At 46.9% G+C, this 24,423-nt stretch overlaps 1 protein-coding gene across 2 annotated transcripts in view; it reads left to right on the forward strand.

Moving 5' to 3' along the window:
• Window positions 1–13,202: 13,202 nt before the first annotated feature.
• HK1 (hexokinase 1) overlaps window positions 13,203–24,423 on the forward strand; it is a 35,877-nt gene continuing 24,656 nt past the window's right edge. Inside the window, exons 1-2 of one of the 2 annotated variants that reach the window (XM_048310854.1) lie at window positions 13,203–13,339; window positions 19,836–19,998. In XM_048310854.1, the coding sequence (XP_048166811.1) occupies window positions 13,277–13,339; window positions 19,836–19,998 (226 nt within the window). In that variant the 5' untranslated portion in view covers window positions 13,203–13,276. The remainder of the gene's footprint in view (window positions 13,340–19,835; window positions 19,999–24,423) is intronic. The other variant, XM_048310855.1, reaches the window with a different exon arrangement.

Raw genomic sequence — 24,423 nt, forward strand, 5'->3', positions numbered from 1 at the left:
GGAATGCAAATCAGTAAGAAAACAAGGTAAACTCCTCACATTTAGAAAGAAATCGTATCTTGCTTTGATTTTTCCTTCAAGTCTTTTTGGGAAATGAAATACTCACACAAAGTCAGTTTACACCTCAGCTGCAGTTATTCCTTTTCTGCAGTAGATTAGGCCCACACAATAATATTTTTTCGCATGTGCAGGTTTTTTTTTCTAGTGAGTCTGTGGGTGTTGTGGAATCCGATCACATGGACCTGAAACTGCTCACAAAGTGCTCAGTGGCTCTTGCTGAGGTCCCTGAGGCCCAGGACACACTGCTCTTGCTTTTCCTGCAGGCAGCTGCCTTGCTCTGGAGCCGGGCAGCTCCCACACGGCTCCGATACACATCTGCTGCGCTGGGAGGGCGGCTGCTGTCTGAAAGGGAGTGAGCAGAGGTTTGCTGGGCAGCCCTGGAGAAGGGCAGGATTGGCCCCTCTGGGGTTTTACCAGGGATACAAACTTCACTTGTGGTTTCGCAGGCATCCCATAACCACACGATGCTTCGCCTTTCTCTAAACCAGAACATTCTCCATCTGGATAATGATGCAGCATCAAGTTCCTGATTATGTCGACATGTGGAAACTCAATGACTGGTGCAAACTTGCATTCTCCCTTGTATAGATATTAAACTGCTGAAGCAAAACATTTCTCTGCCATCTCTACCATCATATTTGGTGATTCAGTTTAAAGCCCTAGATCACAATAAAAGTAGAGGCCTTCTATTAAATGTAACACAGCATGTGCTGCAGTTCATCACATGACATTGTTAGGCAATATAAAATAAAATGGGATTGTTCCAGTTTCACATATTAGATTTTTATTTTCCTACTTTTACTTTTCTACTGCTTCTTGGGTAGCTTTGTGATGCTTCATTTCTGCCTGCTTTCCCTGCAGTTAATACATTTAGGGCTTGAATTTATCAATTTTTTTGATGCTTCTTGAAGACATGAACATTTTTTTAACATCTAGGTCACACATATGATTTGGAAAGTTGAAAGATCTTTAAATCACAGGTGTGATAGAAGTATTACTGGGTGGAGGAAATAAGGTTTGTGCCTTTCAGAAATTCCCGGTAGATGGTTGCAGTTACCCTTTCATCCATGGGGGAAAAATAATCCTAAATATGTTGTTTTGCCTGCTAGAGACACATTTTAGTAGCTGTAGATTTGGACAGCGCTGGCCCTTGACTTGTAACCCAGAGAAAATGCAGTAGCAACTTGGTGGTGACATATCCCCTTTGTCACTCTGACAACGTTCAAAATTAAATATAGGATCATGTGGAAATCCTTCAGAAATCCTGATTAGCAGGATCTCCCTTCTTGAGAAGTCAATATTATACAGGATTAGCAGATTAGTGTAAAGGAGTTTGAGGCCAAAATGTAGGTAATACCAAAATGAAAGTATTGTTTCTTCGATCTTTCTTGATTTGTTTCTTTGTGTTCGGTGAAATGAGCTGGCTTTGGTTTGAGGTCACCATAGGAATTAGATGGAGGGGGAGCGAGGCAGGGAGAGCAGGAGACTGAATTTTGTCCTGTTCTAGGTAAACTTACAGTTTCTATAGAAAGGACCACCACTGCCTTGAACTGTCATCGGGGGCTTATCCAAAGCATTTCTCAGACTTGTCAAGTCAGTAGCTTGTCAAGTGATAAATACATATATAGATATAAAATAATAATGTAAGGGACCTATTCCTGTACACAGGTGGCCTGTTGAGGTGAGAGGAGGAAGGGGAATAAGGTAGATATCTTCTTTGTCCCAGCACTGAATCCACTCTGTAAAGCTAATGAGGAAAGCAAGATATAAAACCGCCAAAACTTTAAGTAATGTTTTCCTTTCTCTCATTGATACTATCACCTTGCATGTGCACACTGAATGTGCTATAAATGTGATGGGTCATGTCTGTCTGAGAGGGGAATGCCAAAATAATTTTGATCTTGTTATGTGCTTTTTTAACACCCTCCAGATGCCAGCCCCTTTCCTACTCACCATTACACTTCATCAGCACTCTGTGTCCGGGGGCCTCCCACAGCCTCTAGACCTCTAGAGTCAGTAAAAGCTGTGTTCTGTGAAGACAGAACAGATTTGGTAAGAAACCTGGTAAACATGGGTTCCTCCAGAACGCCCTTCCCCCAGCAGAAGGAATTGGCTGCAGGAAAGTTGACAAAGGGCTCCAGGTGGGAGGTTTCCTGTGCAGGAGTTGAAGAACCAAAGGTTGGGGGGGAATCTTGGCAAGCAGGAGCTTGCTGGGAGGAGTGGAAGAAGGTCCTTCCAGTCTTGATCTTTCCTGACTGCTTAATAAAAAATATCCCAAACTCAAAACAACCCAACCCTCCCAAAACAACCCAAATTCTTATTTTTATCTAGAAAATTCTAAGTTAAAACCAGACAAAAACCAAACCAAAGCTATATTAAAAAAAAAAAAAACAAAAAAACCCAAAAAAACGAAAGAGATGAGGGGAGACTGAGTCTGTTTCACTGCCACTGTGTTTTATTTTCTTCTTTTGCTGGAAAGGAGAAAGGCTGTTTGTAGAAGAGGGGAGAGATGTGTGAAGAGTATGGCACATCGACAATCAAAGCTTCCCCATAAATTCGTTATTGCATATCAGAACAAGTTTAAGTCTGAATAGTGGAGCAAAGGGATGACAGCAATGCAAGGTGTTAAGAGCTGTTAATTACAAGGACTATTCAAGGGAGTTAACTGAGTTAAGCGGTTAATGTGTTTACTGTTTTGTGGGCAGGATAGAAGGGGGGGAGGCAGTGGGGTTGTTACTGTACTGGCATCCATTTTGTTTGGACTTGGAGGTGAGATGTAGCTCCCAGCCTCAAGCATTTCAGAACAGGGTTCTGTTCTCAGACCCACCGGTGTTACTGATTCAAATTGCTTTTCCGAGGGCTGTTTCTGTTGTTCTCAATTTGCTGCTTGGATGTTCAGCTTGCCAAAGGCTTCTGTGCACCTGGAAAGCCCCCCTTCTTATAGGGCTGGCTTGGCTGGGGATGCTGGGCCATCTGTGTAGCTGTGGGACTGGGACTGCTGCCCGCCAGGCCATTGTGGAGGACTGTCCTCATCGTGTCAGGCTTTGTCCCCTATTGGGAGCTAAAAAAAGGCTGTTCTGTGTTGTCACAAGAGTTGGAGAGCAGGGAGATGTGGAGGGGATGAGACCCGTGGGGCTGAGCTTAGCCCAGGCATTCCCTTCAGTGCTCAGCTGTGGGGGTGAGCTGAGATCCTGGGGCAGCAGCCACCTCTGGCCGTGGCTGCACGAAAGCATAAATAAAGCATGACTAGGATTGGGATGTAAACGGTTAATGGAGCAGGCCACCAGTGATGGACAACTTGGTCGAAGAGGGGAGCTCTCAGCAGGAGGAGAAAATGGGTGGCAGAAGGGCATGGAGGGAAAGTCTGTGAGGGTCTGAGGAGGGAAATAAGGAAGGTGCTTTCCCAGCAGGCACGTCCTGAATACTTCAAAGGGGAAAGTTATGGACGCTGATTTGGGAGCAGCAGCTGATTCTGGAAGCAAATGGGATAAATACTGGCATGAGGGAAAAAAAAAAGTTGAAATGCCTGAAGGGCACAGCTGCTGTGGCCAGCGATTCTGCAGGAAATGCACTGAAGCCAGAGAGAGTCGAGGAAACTGGACATAACCACAGCTCCCAGTGAAGCCAAATGAAAGCCAAGGGCCTGGGAAGTGCCTGTGATAGCGTGCAGAGAATTTGGCTTTCTTTCCCTGGCTCTCCAATGAAGTAGCTGTGTTTAATGTGGGCCCAAGTCTGGCTGTGCTGAAGGAATTGTAAAGGTGTTTTTTGTTCTGAACTCAGAAACTCTGCTCTAGAGCCTGTGTGTTTTCAGAGCAAGGTCTAAAGGGTTTTCAGAGCTGTAGGTCTAAAGCCCAGTCTGTTAGTCTGAAATTTGAATAATTGCCTGGTCATTAAATTTTGCACAAAAAGGAATTGACTCTAAAAGCAGCTGATATGTTATCACGATTAGAGCAATAGCAATGCCTTCTTTCATCACAATGAAGTTACATTGTTAGAGAGCATAATTGACATTTTTTATTGAAAGATAAGAAGAATTTGTTTACAGCTTGCAAACAAAGAGGTTTTAATTCAACAAACTGCAGCAGGAATAAGCAGTAAGTGGCATTTTCATCTGCTGGCCGGCTAGAGCTTTAGCTGCAGAATGCTGTGGATAGAGAAGTATGAAGGAATTTGCAGCTCAATATCTGCCCAGTAAAGCGTGCACCACGCTGACAAATGCCAGAAAGCTGACAGGGAGAAACCTTGAGTGCAAAGAAACAAAGGGCTATAGTTAATATTAGCACCTTTTGGGAAGACACTACGGCTTTTGGAGACCAGCTTCATGCCATCCATTGTGCAAAGGTCAAGGTATGGCATTTCTGAGGATGCTTTTGCCATGGAACCCTCGGGATAACACCTGTCTACTCAACTGGCTGCTAAAGTAGGTATCTGGGTTATTTTTGTTTCTCTGGGTTTATTGCTTCATGGTCTAATAGGCTCAGGAGCTAAGTGGTACTGGCATTTCAAAGTGGCATGTTGTGATTGGAAGGGGGTGCTGTGGAAGTGTTTGGAAAGCAGATCCAAATGAAGCATCATCATCATTCGACTGCAGAAAGGTTCTTTTGCTTTTCAAATATATTTGGGATCCTGTTTGTGCTGGTGGTTGTGTCTTACTGTCCAGACTGCTCTCCAGATAAAGCCAAGGGTATGTGAAAAATTTGGGGTTTTTTTAAAGCAAATTCCTCTTGTGCAGTTGGAAGTCGTTTGGATTTACTGTCCCAGCTCTGGTCAAAGTTTAAGAGCCCAAGTCAAATGCTGCTGTTCCAAATATGCAGTGCTGCAGAGTGAGGAAAAGTCCCCTTGGGGTGCTGACAAATCTCTGCAAGGAGGGTGCTCATCCCACCAGCCAGGGGAGCATCTGTTAAACCACGTGCAATGACACTGCTGTGAGGGGAGGGAAGGGGCTGACCAGGCTGGTCCTGTAAAGCATGAGAGCTCCTCACCTGTGCCACACCTGTATCCCGGCAGTTTCGTGCTGGCAACCTGAATCCGCAGCATCTGATGCTGAGGGCAGGAGATAAAATGGCTGAGGGTATATTCTGAGTCTAAATGTTGACTGATAGCCCCAGGGTGTTGTTGCTGTTATCTGTCCAAAACAAGGTTATAGAAAAAACTTGTGATTAAAACATTTGTTTGTATCGACGTCAAATGTCAGAGTAGAAATATCCTACTGGAAGACAGGGTCGCCCATGGGTCTGGCGATGCTGGGTCAGGTCCCAGACGGGACTGGTGAACTCAGCAGCTGTCAAAAGAGCCAGCAGGGATGAGTTGTAGTGGACTAAGATATAGGCGCTCCTGTGAGGCAACTTCTGCTTTCCTAAAAATTGTATCATCTTCAAGAAAGGAAGGGAAGGACAAGCAGGATGGGGTTATCTCTTGCTGCAGCAAGTACTGGGACGGCAGCTGAAATGTGGGGGCAGAGCTGTTGACCAGGAAGTCAGTAGAGGTGGGTTTCCTATTTAAAGCACTGAGATGACAAGAAAAGCTTAATTTTTGATACTAAAAAAAAAAGTCTCTATCACCCATCCTTTGTAGCTATATTGTGAAGCCATACTCTAAGGTTTCCTACCAGGAATGGGTCAGAGGGATGGAGAAACCTATTCAACTAAAAGAAGAACTTGCTTTCTGACACATACATGAGGTTTTATTTATTGAAAATGGTTTATTCCATCTCTACTTTTCTTTTTGTGTCTGAAAATCTGAGAACAAAGATAGGGGTTCAGAATCTCTTCTGGATTTGTATTTGACCTGGTGTGGCAGGTTGACTGGATCTGGCTGCCTGACACCCACCCAGCCTGTCTGCGGTCTCTTCCTGAGCAAGACGGGGGACAAAATAGGAGGAAGAATCTCTTGGCTGGATATAAGGGTGGGAGAAGGGTCACCAATTTTCACCACAGGCAAAACTGACTCCACTTGGGGAATATTAATTAAAATGGATTTGGATGGCAAGAAACAAAGACAAAATTAATGCAACACCTTTCCCACTGCAGAAGTGTTACTAGTGTGCACCAGTATCCACCAGTATGGATACCTGTGCCACTGCAGTCTTCCCATGGAACTCCAGCAGCAGGAGAGTCCAGCTTGGGGCAGTTCCCACTTTTCCTCACAGAGAGCCTTCAGTCCCACTGCCACCCCAAAAAACCTGAGAGAGCCAGAGTGGCTTGAGGGAAGAAATGGTGTGGGGAGAGAGGAAAACCCCAAATAGGCCACATAGATGCCCAAGGACCTGGCTGGGACTGACTCCACTGGGTTTCTGATTCCACTCTAAAATGTTTTGTGACAGCAGCCTGTAAAGTTGAAGAAGACAAAATTTTGCTCAGAGGTGCTGTTTGCATCTGCCTCCAGCCTCTGTTGAGACAGCTTTGGACCTTAGCAAAACAACAAAAAAAAAGTATCACAAGTTTATCACAAAGCAGCTCAAAGTCTGTGGTTGCTCCTGAATGATTCTTAGCTGCAAGCCCATCTGTGACAGTCTTCTTGTACTGATTTTTAATGTGAATATTTTGTTTTTTTCAAGGCTTTGTGGGTTCTTTTAATTAGAATAACAAACTGTTAACAGAACTCAGGTGTTTTATTGCACATTTGCTTGCTAAGTCCTCCTTCTCTGTGTGCAGCAGGAATCTCAGGGCACCATTGTATCTTGGGGCTATGTGAGGCCCAGTCCTTAGCCAACACGTTCTCCATTTCCACCATTCTTCTGTGGTCCATAGCCCAAATGTCCCCAGTTTCTTGTCTCCCTTAGGGTGATGCTAACAGTGAGTGTGCGTCTGCTGTATCCCAGCTACTGGATGGGTCTTTAAGAGAGCACCTGTCTGTGGGGGTGTATGGCTTTCACAGACATCTCCAGGCTGTGGAGGGAGATGTGAAAACCTACAATCCTGCCTCTTTTCTTGTTGACAGTCCCCTGTGATGACCATGTGACATAGCAAATGGTGCTCCTGCTATGGCCACACGGAAGGAGCCAAATGCTGTGGATGTACCTGGCTCCTGCTGCTCCCCATTGTGTCAAGTAAGTACCTGCTTTACACCCCTTCTGGGCTAAAGGGTGGAGGTCCTTGACTTACTGGGGAGAGCCCCATGTTGTGAGAATATTAACTGGCCTTGGAGGAGAGTCCCTTACACTGGGTCTTGCTGGAAAAGGAGCACAAACCTGAAGTCTTGGCAATTAAGGCTGGAACATCTGTCAGTCTGGGACTTGTGATACAAACTGATTTTTGCTAGCATCAATTGCTGGATCAAGGAGAAATGTGTATCCTTCACGAAAACTGGCCTCTTAGCCTGGGTTGAGAGGTGTCACCTTGCTTGGTGTTAGTGGAAAGCCAAAAAAGAGGGGCAGTTTGTGTTCCCTACGCTGGAAGTACAAGCTCTTGGTTATGGATTTACTGCTCACATAGCAAACGTGCACTGTCGTTAAAGGACACTGGTTTGGACCCTGCCATTCAAGCCTTCTTGGGATAGTGCACAGCAGTGCACAGCAACCAGCTGTCTGCCGAGGTTAACTGCTTTTTGCAGGGCTGAAGGACTGGCTTTGTTTTTGCAAGTCTTCCCACATAGTGGGTATGTTAGAGCTAAACTTTGACAAATGAGCTCAGTGATCTGTGAGGAGCTGAAAGCAGATTTAGGAAAGCTGTCTCCATATAGTACAATGAATTAGGTTATATTTTCTTTCTTTGTTTAAATCTTTGTAACTGCCTTATTGCTTATTTGAGTTGCTGGTTATGCAGCCATCCTTTAATTGGTATTGAACTGCCTCTTCTGAAGATAATAGATTTGAATTGAACAACTGAAAATACTTCAAACTTATCCCCTTTTGAAATTTCAAACCTGTTTGCACTCTGTATTTTGCCCTTTCTTCAGCATCATTCCTTTTAACATTGTTTACTAGCACTGGACATTTAGTAGATGTAAGAAATCTGCACTTGTGCTCATTTCAGTTTGCTGGAGTCAAGAAGTGTTTTATGAAATGAAGCAAACGTTTCACCTTTTGGTCAGGAAAGGCAGTTCATTGACATTGGGTTCATCCCCCTAACACCAATGCCCTTGCATTGCCTTACAAGCTGAGTTTGTTGATATGCTTCTGTGTGCATATAAATGTGTGTGTGTATGGTCTGCTTTATAGGCATATGAGCTGCAATAATGACTTACTACCAATGCACTATAAAAAATACTTGCTTGATGCAGCAGTTCTCACCTCAATGGAAAAAATGTTTAACTAGTGCAGGGTCCAAGCCGAGTCAGAAAACTGGAATAGTTATTGCTTTCCTTTGCAGAGATGTAAAATCAGTTGTATTTCTGACACTGGAGAGAGAGAAGGTGCAGTGGTGAATATCTGGGACAGGAGGGGAAAAAAAAAGAGATGAGTTTGGATGGATTGCACTTGTGTTTCACTTTTGGTGTGTAAGGGAATAGCAAAGTGAGTGGACTTGCATGCACAGTTCCAAGGGATGCCAGCAGGCTGGACCTGTGTTGGAAAACCTCAGTGGGTTGGAAAGCAGCATAGAATAGCTCTGCTGTGCAACACAGGAGCTAGAGGTCAAGTTTTGTGGTGGTGTTACTCCAGGGAGCAATTTCCTCTTTTCCCCACATACGTGCAGACGTGGGAAGTCCTTTGCAGGATTGCTCATGCAGCCCATAGCTTTTGGAAGCAGCAGTTAACTAAAGATGGAATAGTTGGGTTTGTCCCCAGCTTGATGAACCTTGCAATCACTAAGAGGCTGAGAAAGAAATCATCATCCAGGTCTTCCAAATAATGGGGCTTAATTGTAAGCCATGAGTTTGGGGCTTGTGTTTATCTGCTTTCTGGTTTTCTTGGTTTTGTGGGGGTTATGTTCTTTGCATCCCTCTGATGCTGAAGAACAGTACCTGGTTTAAAGAAATAAAGGCCAACACAGCTGACTGAGGCACAGGTATGGGGAGTTGAGGCACAGAGCATTTCCATCTGCCCCAGGAGTGTCTGTTCCCATGTGAACCAGTAGACAATACCCCTCCTTTGCTGGATATGCTTCCTCCTCCACTGTGCTCTCGTCACGGCCGCAGTCTAGAGTCTAGACATGGCTGTTTGTGATCCTTAATTGCTTAGTACACACCTTACAGAAATACTGCCTTGTCTTTGGACGGATTTAATTCTCGAAACCCACAGCCCTGTGTAGTGTCTTCAGCCCTCAAATGCTCAGCGCGGTGAGTAGTTCTAAAACCTTTCCAAAGGCACTTCATTAAAAAGTAGCTCACCCTTCCCCTGGAGCATCTGCAGAAGAATGGGCCAAACCCAGGCCAGAACCCCTTGTTAGTCTTTGTGCCCAAAACATCTTTTGGAAACATACTCCTGCAATGCTGTACCAGGAGCATAAAAACCATTTTCTAAGTGTGCACTGCTCTGTCCGCACATGGAGTGGCCTTTCCTGTGCATGGAATGAGCTCCCCTCAAGGCATTCCTAGCTAACTTGGTTTCTTCATGGGCAAAACATGAGAGAGAGCATCCTGACTGACTGTATGGTAGTGCCTGCTCGCCGTGCCTCCTGGCAAGGTGAAATTGCATAATGTGGGTTCGACTGAATTGCTCATCAAACTGATATATCTGCTGCTTTTAGATTTTCTTAGCAGCTTCTGCACTAAGTTCAGCACAAAGGAATGGTGATTTCTTCTGTGCAAGCACTTGGTTTCCTACCCTGGAATGGGAGCTTTCCTTCGTTACTCAGAGCTGCTGTCATGAACTGGGAACTTACTGTTTATTAGAGAGATGCTGCTTTCTTTCACTTTGCTTTGAGAACCGTGAAAGGAAAATGCAATTTGGGAGAAAAGGGGATCAAGCATTTTCCAGACACCTAAAAAACACCCCAGCAAACACAACTACAACTTTATTTTTTTCTTACAAAAGTAGGAAGCATCTATCAGCTATGTACATCAAAACTATGTGATAAGATTTAAACAAAAAAATCTCCTCGTATAGTTCAATTGGAATGTAGACTTGTATAGGGGCAGTGTATGCTTAATGAAGAAATAGGCAAAGGGGGGAAAAATCTTACCCACATCCAGGAGAGCTGATTCACAGAATTACTTCAGTCAGTTGAAACACTTGGGTAGCGTTAAACATGACCAATAAGATTAGAGCGCAATCAAAATAGCTGCAAGTCATCAGGTGCCACGTTCAGCCTCCAGTAATTTGTCTTAAAGGACACTGGCTTTCAAAGCAGCCTGCTGGATGCTTGGCAGAGTATGTGAGGTGCTGGTAATTAATTGGCTGCTGAGCTGATCCCTTCCAGTAAAGCGGAAGGGAAAACCCAGGGCTCGATGCTATGGCAGCACGAGACTCAGGGAGGCAGAGGTGAAGAGCTGGTTGCTCCTGCCTGGCAGCCCGTGCACAGCTCCTCCCAGGCCCCCCAAAAATAACACCTGTGCCTCACTGCTGGCCTGGCAGTGCAAGGAGGGCTTGCCAAGGGTTGGGGTGTCCATAGGGACATTTCCTTCCGGCTCTCTGGCAGGAGGAAAGCTCATTCACCCCAGTGCTGGTTACAGCATCAAAGCTGGTCATGTGCTCTTATCCTTGTACGGAGCAGTTTAAAAATACCACACATTTAAATATTGCAGCTGTTTTGCCTTGGATGGACTGTTACATTTTCTCTAGTGGCTTTCACTCTGTCAAGTTCATTGTTCCTGAATGCCATGCTCAACAACTGAAGACAAACCCAATTATTTGCAATACTTGTTTTACCATCCCCTAATTGCTTTAGACTTTGTCACGTGAACCCCCTCCTGCTTCAGTGTATACTTAATTGTTTAATTTATCTGGGGGGTTGTGATGTGTGCAGGTTTTATTTTCATTGCACAGAACCAAGAGGGCTTGTCTAGTGATGTTTTGAACTTCCTTTTTGCTTCTTAAAGGAAACCTGAGACTGTTGTTTCTGAGTTTGGAAATATGTTATAATACAAATGATCGGGGAGCCAAAGGCCACTTTTGTGATCTATGACTTTCTCAATTCACTTCCAAGTCACAATTTTGGCAGACAAAGAAAACAAATGTCCTCCTCTTGCCTGTTTTTACAACAGGTGTCATGTTAAAGAGAAGACCACTTGTGAATATTTTAGTTGTCTGATTCAAATTCCTTCCTTGAGAGCCAGAGGGGATGCTTTGAATTCCTTTCATTTGGTCAAAGATTAGTTGAAAACAACTTGAGCTTGTGTCCAAGTGTTTTAAATGAATAAGCATTCCTGCAGCAAGGTAACTGAGGGGAGTGTTGTATATGTAGGTGGTGTTTAGGGTGTCTGAGCTGGAGGGGGAAGATAGTAGCACTTGTAAACCTCACGCAGAGGCAGCTCCACTAACATAAAACCTGTGGGAATTGAGCAGGATCAGGCAGCATTCAGACCAAAAAGAGCTAAGACTGTCTTACCTAGTGAAGCAAAAGCTGAGAATGTGTAGGGTTACTTTCAGTGTATTTATAGAAAGCGAACACCCGAGAGTGAGGAGAGTGATTTCAGATGAAAGACAAGGCTTAGCAGATGGCAGATGGATTGAAAACAGGAGCAAGCCTGGCTGGGAATTAAAGATAGTTTCTGACGAGCAGAAGAGGAGGAGCGTGACTGAGCAGTGAATTATATCTGAGGGAGAGTTTGGTCAGTCTGTGTAAGGGATTGGGTGACGTTGCTGGACACTGGGATGATTCAGCTCAGCGCCATGTCCCTGTGCCACCCGTGAGCTCCAGCTGTGCTGGTGGCAGGGCGCTGCCGCTGTTCTGCAGAGAGGCAGCCTGGCTACACCGGGGACCACGGGAGGGTTTGCTCCTTAGTTTGCCAAGAAAATGAGCAGGAGTGACACGTGCAGAGCAGTGAAACACTTGATGAAAATCTCTCTGAGCTTGGAGCCTGAGAAGGAAATCCTGCCCACCCCGCCTGCAGTGACTAGGGCAGTCTGAAGGAGGACGTGTCTGCCAAAGCAGCTCTTGATTTTGGCCAGTGAAACCATTTAATTAAAGCAGCACTGAAAAGGAAGCCGGAAACTCAAGAAACAGATTTTTAATCACTTAGACTGTGGTAGACAATCTGTATGCAAATCACGCCTCCAGCATCACCACTCTGCATGGGTGTGTGTTCCTGTCCCTGTGGATGGACAGGGTGCAGCCAGGAGCCCCATGGGCTGCTGACATGTGCTCCAACATGGCAAAATTGTGAGCAGCACACGTGGGGAGGAGAGGCCCTCTCTGTCAGTGTATTATCACAGAATCATAGGATATCCTTAGTTGGAAGGGACCCACAAGGATCATTGAGTCTGATTCCTGGCTCTGCTCAGGATTGCTGCAAGAATCACACTGTGTGCCTGAGACCACCTAGGCCTAACACTACCATGTCAACCAAACCATGGTATGAAGTGTCAGGTCCAGTCTTTCCTTAGATGCCTCCAGGGAAGGTGACTCCACCACCTCCCTGGGCAGCCCATTCCAATGTCTGACCACCCTTTCCATGAAGAAATTCCTCCTAAAGTCCAATCTAAACCTCCGCTGGCACAGTTTAAAGCTATGTCCTCTCGTCCCGTCGCCTGACCCCCACGTGGCCACACCCTCCTGTCAGGGAGTTGTAGAGTGAGAAGGTATCCCAGAGCCTCCTTTTCTCCAGACTTAACACCGCAACTCCCCCAGCTGCTCATCATCAGATTTGGGCTTCAGACCCTTCCTCAGCTCCTTTGTCCTTCTCTGGACATGCTCCAGCACCTCAGTGACCTTTCTAGAATTCAGGGTCCCAGAACTGGACATTGCACTCGAGGTGCAGCCTCACCAGTGCTGCATACCGGGGAAGAATCACTTCCCTGGTCCTGCTGCCCACACTATTCCTGGCACAGGCCAGGATGCCATTGGCCTTGGCCACCAAGAAGGTTTTTTGTTTGTTTTTTTCCTTTTCTTTTTTTTTCCCCAGGGAACCTTCATCAGCCCGTCTCCATGGCTGCTGTAGAGCCCCTCTGGGGTACGGCAGGGCACTGCCCTCCTGCTCCTCCGGGCCGGGAACAGTGCCGAGGTGCTCCGCGCCGCGCCGCGCCGCGCAGCCGGCACGTCCCGCCGGGCGGGGCCGCGGCCAGCCCGGAGGAGGAGGAGGAGGAGGAAGGGGCGGCGCTCGGCTCGGCTCGGCTCGGCGCGGCCATCCCCGGGCCCCGCATCGCTGCGTGCGCGGAGCCGCCGCTGCAGCCGGCAGGATGATCGCCGCCCAGCTCCTGGCCTACTACTTCACGGAGCTGAAGGAGGACCAGGTCAAAAAGGTTAGATGGACATCCCCCGGCCGAGGGCCGCCGCCCGCCCACACTCTTTATTTATTTATTTTTTGAATTGTTTAAAAAAATATTTTAAATTTTTTTTTTTATCCGTACGTTGGTTTTGTTGCTTTGTCCCCAGAGCCACCCAGCTGCGGGAGAAAGGAGAGATAACCCCGGGTTTAAGCGCTCCAGAGCATCGCCGGTGGAGCTGGGAGTGGGGTGTGGGTGATAGATGCACAGCGGCCGGTCAGGCAGGACCTGGGGGGGGTTTGGCAGTGAGGGGTGGAGGTGCTGGCTTTTCCTGGTTTTCGTAGGCACCAGCATCTCTGGAGAGGGGATTTCCCCTTCTTTCCAAGGGTACCTGTGAGCATTGCTACTTCAGCAGGCGAGGAGCAGGTAGTTTTTGAATTATGTGCCGCTGCAGGATCGCAATTTACAGGAAATGGTTGTCAGTTGTGCTTAAAAAGAAGCATTTCCATAGGCTTCTTTTCCTTCAGCATTAGGTGGTTCCTGCGGTGTGGTTGGTGCAGCCCTGGGATCGAGCACTGCCACAAGGAAAAGGGTGCGGAGCACAGGATAAATAAAAACATGGCAGTTAGGTCCTGGCTGAGCATACTGCAGAGCTGTAGGGAGCGGAGAGCCTGGGGCTAGGATGTGGGGACACAAATTGGGAAAATAATTGCAAATGTCAATGAGCCGGGCTGACGTCAGGAAGCAGAGGCTTCCCCTCTGCCACCTCCGGCGGTGCCGTGTGACCCACCTGGGCGTGTGGCTGAAGGCATCCCTAAAATATTTTGGGAAAGCCTCAATGACAGCATTAGTAGTACTGATTTGTAGTGCTCTTGGGACTTGAGAATCTCCCCAGCAGGAGGAGAGCACCTCATTCCTTTGGGCTTCTGACTGTTCCTGGGGAGACCTCAGCTCCAGTGTGTGGGTGACCCATCCTGCCCTACTGGACACACGCTCACCCATGCCCACTCTTCCCTCGGAGAAAACCTGAGCCGGCTCCCCATGGTTTCCGCATCTCCTTCCGTGCTTCAGGTCTTTTGCTTTTCCGCCCAGCGGCTCTCGCGAGGAGCCGGAGGCTGCGCTCAGCCTGCAGCGTTCTGCACCTCCTGGCCACACGTACGTGGCTCTCCCTGCTCCCCAGACCCACTATGTTCCTTTTCCTGGAGGATCTGTGAGTGCTGCTGCTGGTGCCAGGCGTGCATGCCTGGGTAAGGCCTTCTCTGCCTTGCTGTGTGTGTTATATTTAGAAAGCCAAGATAAGCACAAGTGTGTGTGGTGGCCAAGGAGCGGCAGAAAGGCTGTGGGGAAGGCACAGGAGGAGCATGCAGGCACAGGGAAACTCTGCGGTGTTCTGGAGGTTATTTATTGCAGGCTGGTTTGGCACTGTGGGGCTGCTATTGTCTGACAGCATGGGAAACCGTTTGGCCAGGGAGCTGTAAAGCGTTCTTATGGATCAATCTGGTTTTGTCTGGAAAAGTAAAGAAAAAAATAATACCCATTTGACAAGTCAAGAAAGCAGGCTACTGTTTTTAGAGGATGTAAGACATCTTTTCCTCTTTGTATCCTTTTGGAACGGATATTGACTCCGTCCTCCTCACTTTTGGCTGTCCTGTAGGGGAGGGTGTCTGTGGCAGCCAGAGGCTCTGCTGCCTGCAGCTGCGGGGAGCTGGTGGGCTCCACTCCCTGGTTCCCCGTGGGGCAAAAGTGCTCTTGCTCCATCTCAGTGTGCTGCTTGTGAGGTTTGTGCTCCATCAGTATGCTGCTCCTAGGATACATGTCTGCATGGCTTCATTTCAGGTCCCTCCCTCTCCTCCCCGCTTCCGGAAGAGCAGCACTTTCTGCTGGTACGTGCTGTGGCTGAGGGCTGCCAACCAAGGCGTTGTCCCTGCTCTCCATGCTGCCCCGTGGGGCTCCTGAATGCCGTGGTTGCTCCTCTGCCTTGCTGGTCCATCACGGCTGTCGGCTCAGTGTTTGGTGGCACAGGTGGCAGGTCACCTTCAGGATGCTGCTGTGGGTCACAGGAGGGGTGTGAAAAGTACTGATGAGCCAAGGCTGAACATTCTTCTTCTCTTGTGACCTTCTTTTCTCTTGTTTTTGATTCCCGTCTCTGTGTAGCACTAATGCTCTGCAGCTGCCTTTCTACAGTGAGAAGCCTGGCGAGGTCCATGAATGGGACTGGTGGTTTCAGGCCCTGGGGATACCCTGCATCTAGGAACTAGTGCTTCTGTACTGGTTCTGTTGGATTTGTATGTACTCCCTTAAGTTTCAGTGTGATTTTTTTCAAATTTGTAATTTTTGGAATGTTTCTCAAGATGAGTCGTGGCAAGCAGGAGGAGTAGGCAGGGTGGATATGTAGCATTGAAGGAAGGGGTTGTTCATTGCACAAACCCTGTGGCCTCTGCAAGGGAGCATTTTCCAGTGAAACCACTCATAATGGCACTTCCATGTCACCCTAGTGTGCAGCAGCAAGCTGGCCATGTGTGATGCCCTGTACTGCATAAATACACATATGGTCCAAGCAGCTTAAATTATCCAGCTGTTTTTGCAAACATCTGTTCCCTGAATGCTTGTGACATTCTGGGGACAGCAGTAGCTCAGTATCCTTGCTCAGACAGGGGACTTGGCCCAAACTGAACTGAGGCCCCAATTTCTGAAGAGCTGACTCCCATCTTGAGGGATAAGAGTCATGGAGCGTCCCTGGCATCTGTGCCACTGGCTTGTGTGCAGGAGAGCTTTGTAAAACTGTCTTTTGTTTCCAACAGGTTTGTACCTGCAGTAGCTGGCCCCAGCAAAGGGAGCCTCTAGGTGTTGCCTGGTTTCTGTCTGTTAGGGGAACAGTATGTTTTTGTTGTCTTACCTGAGTGAAGAAAAAGATCTTGCAGTCCAGGAGTGACATTCAGATGTTGTTTAACCTTGAAAAAAACGTGATGGAATGGAGTATAAAATGTAATAACTAGTATCAAGAAGAGCCCTGTGTTGGTGACCCGCCCCGATGGAGGTTTTTTAGGAACCAATCTGATAAATCTCAAGTAAGCGCGAACAATTTCAAAATGTCTAAACTACTTGTTTTAACATGCTTTGCCTCCTGATGAATCTTCCTTATGTTGAAAGGAGTATGATTAGCTCTGCAGAAGAATGTTTTCATGGTGAAGGGTTTTGGTATGAAGGCTGTGTCAGTAAAATAGGTGCTAATGATTTCTGAAATTGTGGGAGTTCTCTCTTCTTGGATACCACTGACTGTTGTCAGTGTCCGGGGAATGAGGCATGTGTTTAAGGGACGGCCAGTAGGTTTAAGCCTTTTGTGCTGCCTGTTTCATTATAATTATTTATAACTGCTGCAGTGGCTGGATTTTCAGAAACTTCTTTTCCCCAAGTACAAACTCTGTCTTTCCTATGTGAATGTGGTTCAGATTATGAAATCCTATTTTTAAAAAATTGCTCACAGATTCTGTCTCTGGTTTGGTTTTTTTTTTTTTTAAGAAAAAGAGGAAAATAAAGTGATTGAGCTCTTGGAGGACTCCCATAGTGGCACTCTGGGAAGATGCCCTTCCTCGGGCATCTAAAGGTGGCAGCTAAATAAAGGAGTGTTTTCTGCTCCTTGCCCACACAACTGCTTGCCTGAAATTGTTCCTGCCCTCTGCCATCCCCTGGGAAGGGCTGGCACCAGTCTCCCGTGGGAGCCTCAGCGGGGCTTTGGGTCTGCCTGGGTGGTGCCGGCAGCTCCTGTCTGTCCTGGCCACTCTTTCCACAGCTTCCCTGTGCATACGGCTGAGATTTGCTTTGTGATCGGCTTTTATTGCAGGCAGAGCAGGGAGTTATTAAACCTCCATCCCATAATCCAGCCTCCGACTCCCCCCGCCTCAAGTTATTTATGGCTATTTGCTGGGAGTTTTCCCTTGGAGGGCTGCGCTTACTCCCTCGCTGCCACACCGCTGGAATGACTAACCCTCTTCGCACCTGGGAGAAAAAACCGGGCCTTTATTCCCCCTTACCTCCCCCCCCCCCCCCCATTTTTCCTGGTTTTGGAAGCTGTAACACATAGGAGTGATTTTTTTTCAAGCAGGGGTTCAGTGTCCCCGCCCCGGGAATCTCGGCGGTGGAGATGGATGGCCTCGGTGCCATGAAACGCGATGCTCCCTGCGTGCAGGAGGGTCCAGCCCAATTATGTAAGGGCGCTGACAGCGCTCATTGGTCTTTCACGGGAGCAGAAAGAGCCCTCCCTCCCGTTTTCCCTCGCTGCTGAGGGCAGCACAGGGGCAGAGGTGGGGAGAATGGGCTCGTCAGTCCTGACTGTGCAAACGCCACAGCCTGCGTTCACAACAGGGCTTTCGGTGAGCGGGAATCCTTCCGCCCTGGTTTTGGGAGGAGGATGCAGCAGTGGGGCTTTGTAGAGGGGTGTATTAATTGCACGGTGAGGTCTGACTGTGAGTGATGTTTACTGTAGCTTTCTCTGGGAGATCTGGGGAATCATCCCTCTGAGCGACAGCGTGGGCTGCTGAAAGCTCAGCCTGAAAAAGAGGTTGGTTCCCTCCCTCCTTTAAAAGGGAATATCCTCATGCTCTGACATCATGGCTTTACACACTCTGCTAAAAAAAACCGTAGCAGGGTTTGCCACGAAGGAGAGACCTTTTTGCTTAGCCAGACACCAGCTTCTGCATCTATCCCCACAGCGTTTGGGGCTGCAGGGAGGGCACATCCCATCCAGGTTTTTATTCTTGGAGGGAAATGATGTCAGTGACTGGCTGTGGTTGTTGCTCTGAAGGGGCTGTCGGTCCATGAGGGTGGCACAGGACACAGCTGGGATGTGGGGATGCTGCCCTGGGTCTTGCATTTGGCCTCTGTTGCAGAGAACCTGAGCTCAGCTCTTCTGCCCTTCAGCTGTACGCCTGCACCGTCACGTCACCGGTTTGTGGGGAAAATGCATGGTCTCATTTCATCGTGGTATTATCAATCATGGTATTGTTCCTCTGCAAGCAATGACATTGAAAAGTTCACAGCTTGTGCAGCCTCCGACTGTGTCCCCTGTGGTGCAGGGGGACCCCCAGCCCTGTGGTTCAGGGTCGGGCTGGGTAGCTGTGCCCAGCAGCACTATCCATGCCTTCTTCCTTGTCTGTATAAATAAGTGCTGGGTCATGGCCGAGGGTGTCTGGCTCGGGGAGATGCTATCTTTGGTGAGACCTTGAGTAGATGGGCAGGAGTACTTTCTGTACGAGCAATTAAATTGGTGCCGGTTTTATGGTCAGTTTAGGGTTTAATGACCTTTTGATTGCATTTCCTTTGTGAAGGGCGTTATTCATCACTTCCGTCTCAAAGTCCCTGGTATATGGAGCACTTGTGTATGTATGTTTCACATAAAGTGTTTTATTGTGGCCTTGGTCTTGTAAGACGTGATGCCAGCTTGGAGATGAGCTGCTCTCAAGGCTTCCAGAGCAGCCAAGGAGACACACAGAGCCTTGGCACAGAGCTGGCCTGGATTTTAAAATGAGGTGGCTTTTCCAGTTTTGCTGAGGACAGAAAACATGGGCAGGGCTTTATGTTTTCAGTCTTGCTAAGCTGCAAGCAAAAGTGATCCCAAAGGTGTGGTTTTGATCTGAGCCATTTGCAGAACCAAATTTCCAAGGCAGGTAAAGAAACAAGGCAAGAATAGACCAGCTACTGAGGTTAAAACGGTGGGAGGTGTGTTTGGCAAGAACCCCTCAAGGCTATGTTGTATTTTTCAGGCATCAAAGCATCTCTCAGTCTTCCTGACAGTGAAGGTGATTGTAATAATTATGGAAAGCAATATTGTTGGAAAACTAGAGCTGCCTCCTTTTTCCACGGAGGTAAAGAAAGCCTCTGTCATTGGAAGCCACAGGGGAGAAGTCAACAACTTTTAATTTGATATTTTGTCTTGAGAAGGAAGGTGCCACCTGCCCACAGTCAAGTTCTGTCTTTCCAGACCGTCTGGTTGTTGCAGCTTTGGAGTGGGATCGGGAAAATGGTCTGCTACATAAAAATAATTTCTCAGCCTGGGATGTAGCCCCAAAACTACTGTGGCAAGTCCTTCCCAATATAAGGCTTTAAACACTAAGCACCTCTGATACCCGCATCACCCCAGCTGGGACAAGGTGCCAAAAGAGGGGATTTTAGCTCCAGCTGTTTAGCTCATGGACAGTCAGGAGAGCTGAGAAGTGGGGCAAGGGCTGGAGGTAGTAGTCTGAGGCTGTGAGCAGATGGTTTTGTGTGGAAAAGAGGAGGCAAAGTGATGTGGGACTGGATGGTGCCTTGGGAAAACAGTAGGATGGAGCTCACCTCAGTAGATCCTAGACTTGTACATTTTCCATGATTTCAGTGAGAAGATAAGGCATGAAGCGTGTGGCTGTGTTGTCAGCTTGGCCAGAGCCCTGGGGCCATGCTGGGGCTATACACTATCCTTGCAATTAAGGAGAGATATAGCCCTGCTTGGGCACCTCAGGGCAGCCTTTCACTCCGTGGTGGTGTGTGTCTTTCTCAGATTGATAAGTACCTCTATGCCATGAGGCTCTCTGATGAAACGCTGTTGGACGTTATGGCTCGCTTCAGGAGAGAGATGAAGAACGGCCTCTCCAGGGATTTTAACCCAACAGCCGTAGTGAAGATGCTTCCCACGTTTGTGAGGTCCATTCCTGATGGTTCAGGTAAGGAGCTGAGTGTTTTCCATATTAAACATGGTATGCTTTGTGGAAACCTGTTAGAAATACACAATGTGCGACCAAGAACAAGAGAGATTTACTTCCTGGCAAGCCCAGACAGCATTTCGAAGGCAGTCTCCCCTTTGCGTGCAGGTCTGCTCCCGCAGATGCTGGAAGATTTTGTGATTCTTTTGTCAAAGCTGTTTTGATGACAATGGAAGGGCCCTTCTAGCAGTCAATTCACTGTCAGTCAGTACATTTACTCTGGGGCCTGTCTGCCAACAATCAATACTTCGCATAGAATGATTTTTGATTCATGCGTCACTCATGTGACCTAGAGTCTTAAAGTCATTTAGTCATTTGCTGTTTCCTTCAACATCTCTTCTCCTTACTTTTTCCCCAGTGGAAGTGTGAACCATTACAGGCTGAATTTGAGTTTCCTGGCATTCATTTTGCATTTTGTAGCTTCCTCTTCCAGATTGTCTTGGGGGAAAGCTCACAGACCTTGAGGAGGCTGTAGCATGTGGCTCCAGAGCTGCTGCTCTGGTGTGCTAAGCTTTTTCCATCTAAATGCAGGACTTGTTTTTTCCATGCCCACTGTACCAGATAAAAGCGGCACAAACTGCTACCAGACACCAAAAAGGTGTTGTGTTGGTAATTGAGGCCAGGATTGCCTCTCTTACTTATTGTTATTACTTATAAAATACTAGATGTTTATAAAAAATACCATATATAGTGTATCTAAATATATTTATAAACATTATATGATAGTGTTTATTATTTAGTAGTAACACTGGATTTCCCTCTCATGTAGCTGTTTAACTACTGTCGTGCCTACCACAAACTAACTAGTTTGGTGCCTACCTGTGTGCAGAAATTGCAAGAACTGCATAACAGAGTTATTACCTATTTTGAGGCTTTCTTTTTTTGAGTTAAAAATGAGAATTTACTGGTGAAAGAACATGAGGCCAGATGCTTTGTATAACTTTGTGCTGCCGTCTGGCAGGTGGAATTCTTTGATAGCTCTGCTTTGCTGTTGCTTTCTGCCATCTTAAGCTATTTCATTGAGATGTGATTTGCTGTCTGAAAAAAACCCAAAGGGACAATGTATTTGAATCCTGTGTTTCCCTTAATTTAGCACTGCTGGCTGTTATGTTGAAATGTTGTGTTGAAATTTGCAGCCTATTGAGAAAGCCAGAAGCTGCCACGCACAGCTGGGTCACCAGCAGAGGTTGCACTAAGGGTTTGCACGTGAGGTGACTTGAGGGCTTTTGAGTGGAATCCCAGCATTTCTACTGGCTCCAAAATCCCTTTTTTTTCATTCATGTTTGTTTTGGGTTCAGTTGAGTAGCGACTTGTCCCCAGTTCCCTGCTTCGTCAGGCTCTGCAGGGTATCAAATCTGAGCTGCTTGCAGTGAGTCAAATAATTTTGAAAATTGTTACATTGTATGAACTGGGAAGACTTAGAGATGGCACAGGAGAACAGGGATCTGCACATGGTCAGGAGAGATGTGAGAGATTGCTGAACACTGCTGGGACCGAGGATGAGCCAGAGCAGTGAGTAGCCCTGGTTGAGCATAGGCATGTCTGTATGTCAAGGCATTAATTTCAGATCATGCATTACGCACCTACTTAAAAAAGAACCTCATGTATTGTGTACAGAGCTCTCAGTTCTTGATCCTGTGCCCGCCTGGCTCCTGCTAGCCTGTCCGGGTTGGGCACCCTGCTGGCAGTGCTCTGCAGTATGGATTAGAGCAAGGCAGTGCTTTGCCCCAGACAATTTCTATAGAACTCAGTGGTGATCTGTATGTGTAGGTGGCGAGAGCCTCTTTGGATAGGTGTTAGAAAAGCAGGCAGAGCCATTCCATTCTTTCTCTGAAAGGTTATGTTCTCACCCCAGGTATGAGCAATATTTGCTGTGAGGGGGTGTCGTGGCATTTCTTTCCCTGACTCACCCGTGTGTGCCTGTCGTGTCTGGCCTGGCCGTCGCACAGATGCAGCCAGGACAGACGCAGAGCCCCCTTACCTCTTCCTGCAAAGGGTTCCGGGGGCCCCTCACGGATGCGGCTGTGTTGATGTGTCCAAAGATGGCAATTTCTGCCTTCAGCTGTCCCTCCGTAAAAGCCAGAGGCTGAAAGCCTGCCCTTTTCTCTGGCCTGTCTCTAATTACTGCCTTGTAAGCTCTTTCCTCTGAGTTCAATTATTATTATGGGAGCTGACTGTTCAGAAAAATACTGTTGTTTAGATTCAGATCTCTGCTTGTGTACTTTTTCAACAAGAAATTTGTGAGCAGTAATTCTGGAGACTCTGGAGGTGTTGATGTTAACATGTTTTTTTCCCCCCTTCATTCAGAGTTGTTTAATTCACAAAAGCCATAAGAATTTTCTGTCCACAGTGCCCAGAATGGTACCTCAAGCTAACTCAAAATGCTTTCAAACGCTAAATAAATTCACAGCAGGTTTGATTGCACCTTGGTGTTACAAAGCACAGATTAAATGCTGCTACTTTGGGTTTAATTCCTTAAGTACTCTAAAAGAAAACTCTAGTTGTATGCAGAAAGCTTTACACTAGTTCAGAGATCCTTTAAAGTGTGAAGGATGATTCTTAATAATTTTTTACCTTGCGATGAGCTTGATGGTGCTGGAAATCAAACACCCTAACCTGTTAATTTATTTACAGGGAAGATATTTCTGAAGTGTAGTGTTTGTTTGAGGTATGCACTTAGGCTTGAAAAAGGGCCATCTGGTCCAATGTTGATTTTCCCATTAGTGATTGGAGGTAATGGCTTGCACTCAACAGATGATACCCATAAGATAAAGCTTATTTGGGTATTTGGCTTAATGAGAAACTTGTGGTCCGTGTTTGACTTCTGGACTTGCTGCAGTGAAGGGGGTTATGAATTTTTTATGCTGAGCCAAATAAAAGGAACTGCATCTCCAGCTTGTCTATGTTCATGCTTTAAATGACATTTGTACTGGTGCAAAGCAGTGTTTAATGCCACGCTGCTCAGAAACAGGTAGGGAAGCACTGCAGGATCTGTGTTTTGGCAAACTGGGTTTGCCCATGTCTTGAGCAGCAAGGAGGAGAAGTTGCATTGCAGTGCAGTAAAATTAGAGGTGTATTAGAAGTTGTGGGCTCCCACTGTCATTTTGCTATGTTTTTGTGTATGGAGTTTATTGTTTGTGGTTTCTCACATGACAGTGTTTTGCTTCTCTATTACACTGTAACCTTGGAAAACCATAAGGACATTTGCAGTGTGTTTTTGCCTCTCTTGATCTGTTTCTGTTAAAGATCCTGTCCTGAGGGACACCTTGTCCAGTTCATCAGCTTTTCTGAGTGGGATGAGGCTCCCAGAGGTGCATGGGGTGATGAAGAGGAACAGATCATTAGGTCAGACTTTAGGAGTTTTGATATGAGATTGGACAGAGTAATCTCAGAGGCAAGTCTGGCTCTGGAGATCCTCATAGATAAATTGCATACCTGGTATTTTGGTGACAGTCTGGGGTCAAAAGGCTCTGGGAGCTGAGTGTGTTTTAGGTAACATGTCAAAACAATCTTCCCAGCTGCTAGAGGTTGTTCCAGTTTGAATTTAGGTAGGAATGGAAAAATGGAGATGTTAGGAATGGCCTTCTGAAAGTCACAGCTGATGAGGAAGCAGGATGAGAGAACACCATGTGCCTCTGCTTTGCTGCCCTCTGAGCAGCCTCGGTGAGCCCAGGGGTGCTGTGCACAGACACAAATGCTTGCAAAGAGCCCTGGTGATTAACTGCAGCCTGGACACACACTCCTGTGTGAGAAAGTTGTGCACACTGCTTCCCTAAATACTATCCTTTCGCAGACTTTGACAATCGCTGTCTTTGCTCCCTCATTGATAAGGTGAGATAGCATGAGCAGGTCAGTCAAATATGTCTCCAGGGGTGCTGAAGGTGTCATTCCTCAGATAGCCAGGCCACGCGCCTCTGTTGCCTGAGCTGTGCTCTGGAGTCTGTGGAGATTGGAGGGTACTGCTTTGACTTCATGTCTCTCCACCACAGAGGGAGATGGAGGTACCCCCACTCTTTCCCTGGCACCTGGGCAGATATTAGGAGCTCTGTGCAAGGCATCACAACTTCTGAGTAACTCCTGCAGCAGTACAGGGCTGGTTTCTTAGGCTGTTGTTTCTCTGACTTCTCTTACCTGTCTGCAGTTTGCAGTGACTCTCAGCTTTTCTGGACATGAGATAAGGGGTGGTTCCTACTTTAATTATATCTGTGTTTAATTTGTTGATTTTAGAGCAGCCACCACTCAATGCTATTTGCCAAAGTGACACAGGTTTATTTACAGCAAAAGGCTGCTTGTCAGTGGTCTGGCATCCCTTCATTTTACTGTCTCTATTTTCAGCATCTCTTTTGTCTTTCTCCTGAGATCTTTGCTCTGCCAGCTTCATCATGA

This window comes from Corvus hawaiiensis, chromosome 8 (genome assembly GCF_020740725.1).
Source record: "Corvus hawaiiensis isolate bCorHaw1 chromosome 8, bCorHaw1.pri.cur, whole genome shotgun sequence".
Lineage (NCBI taxonomy): Eukaryota > Metazoa > Chordata > Aves > Passeriformes > Corvidae > Corvus > Corvus hawaiiensis.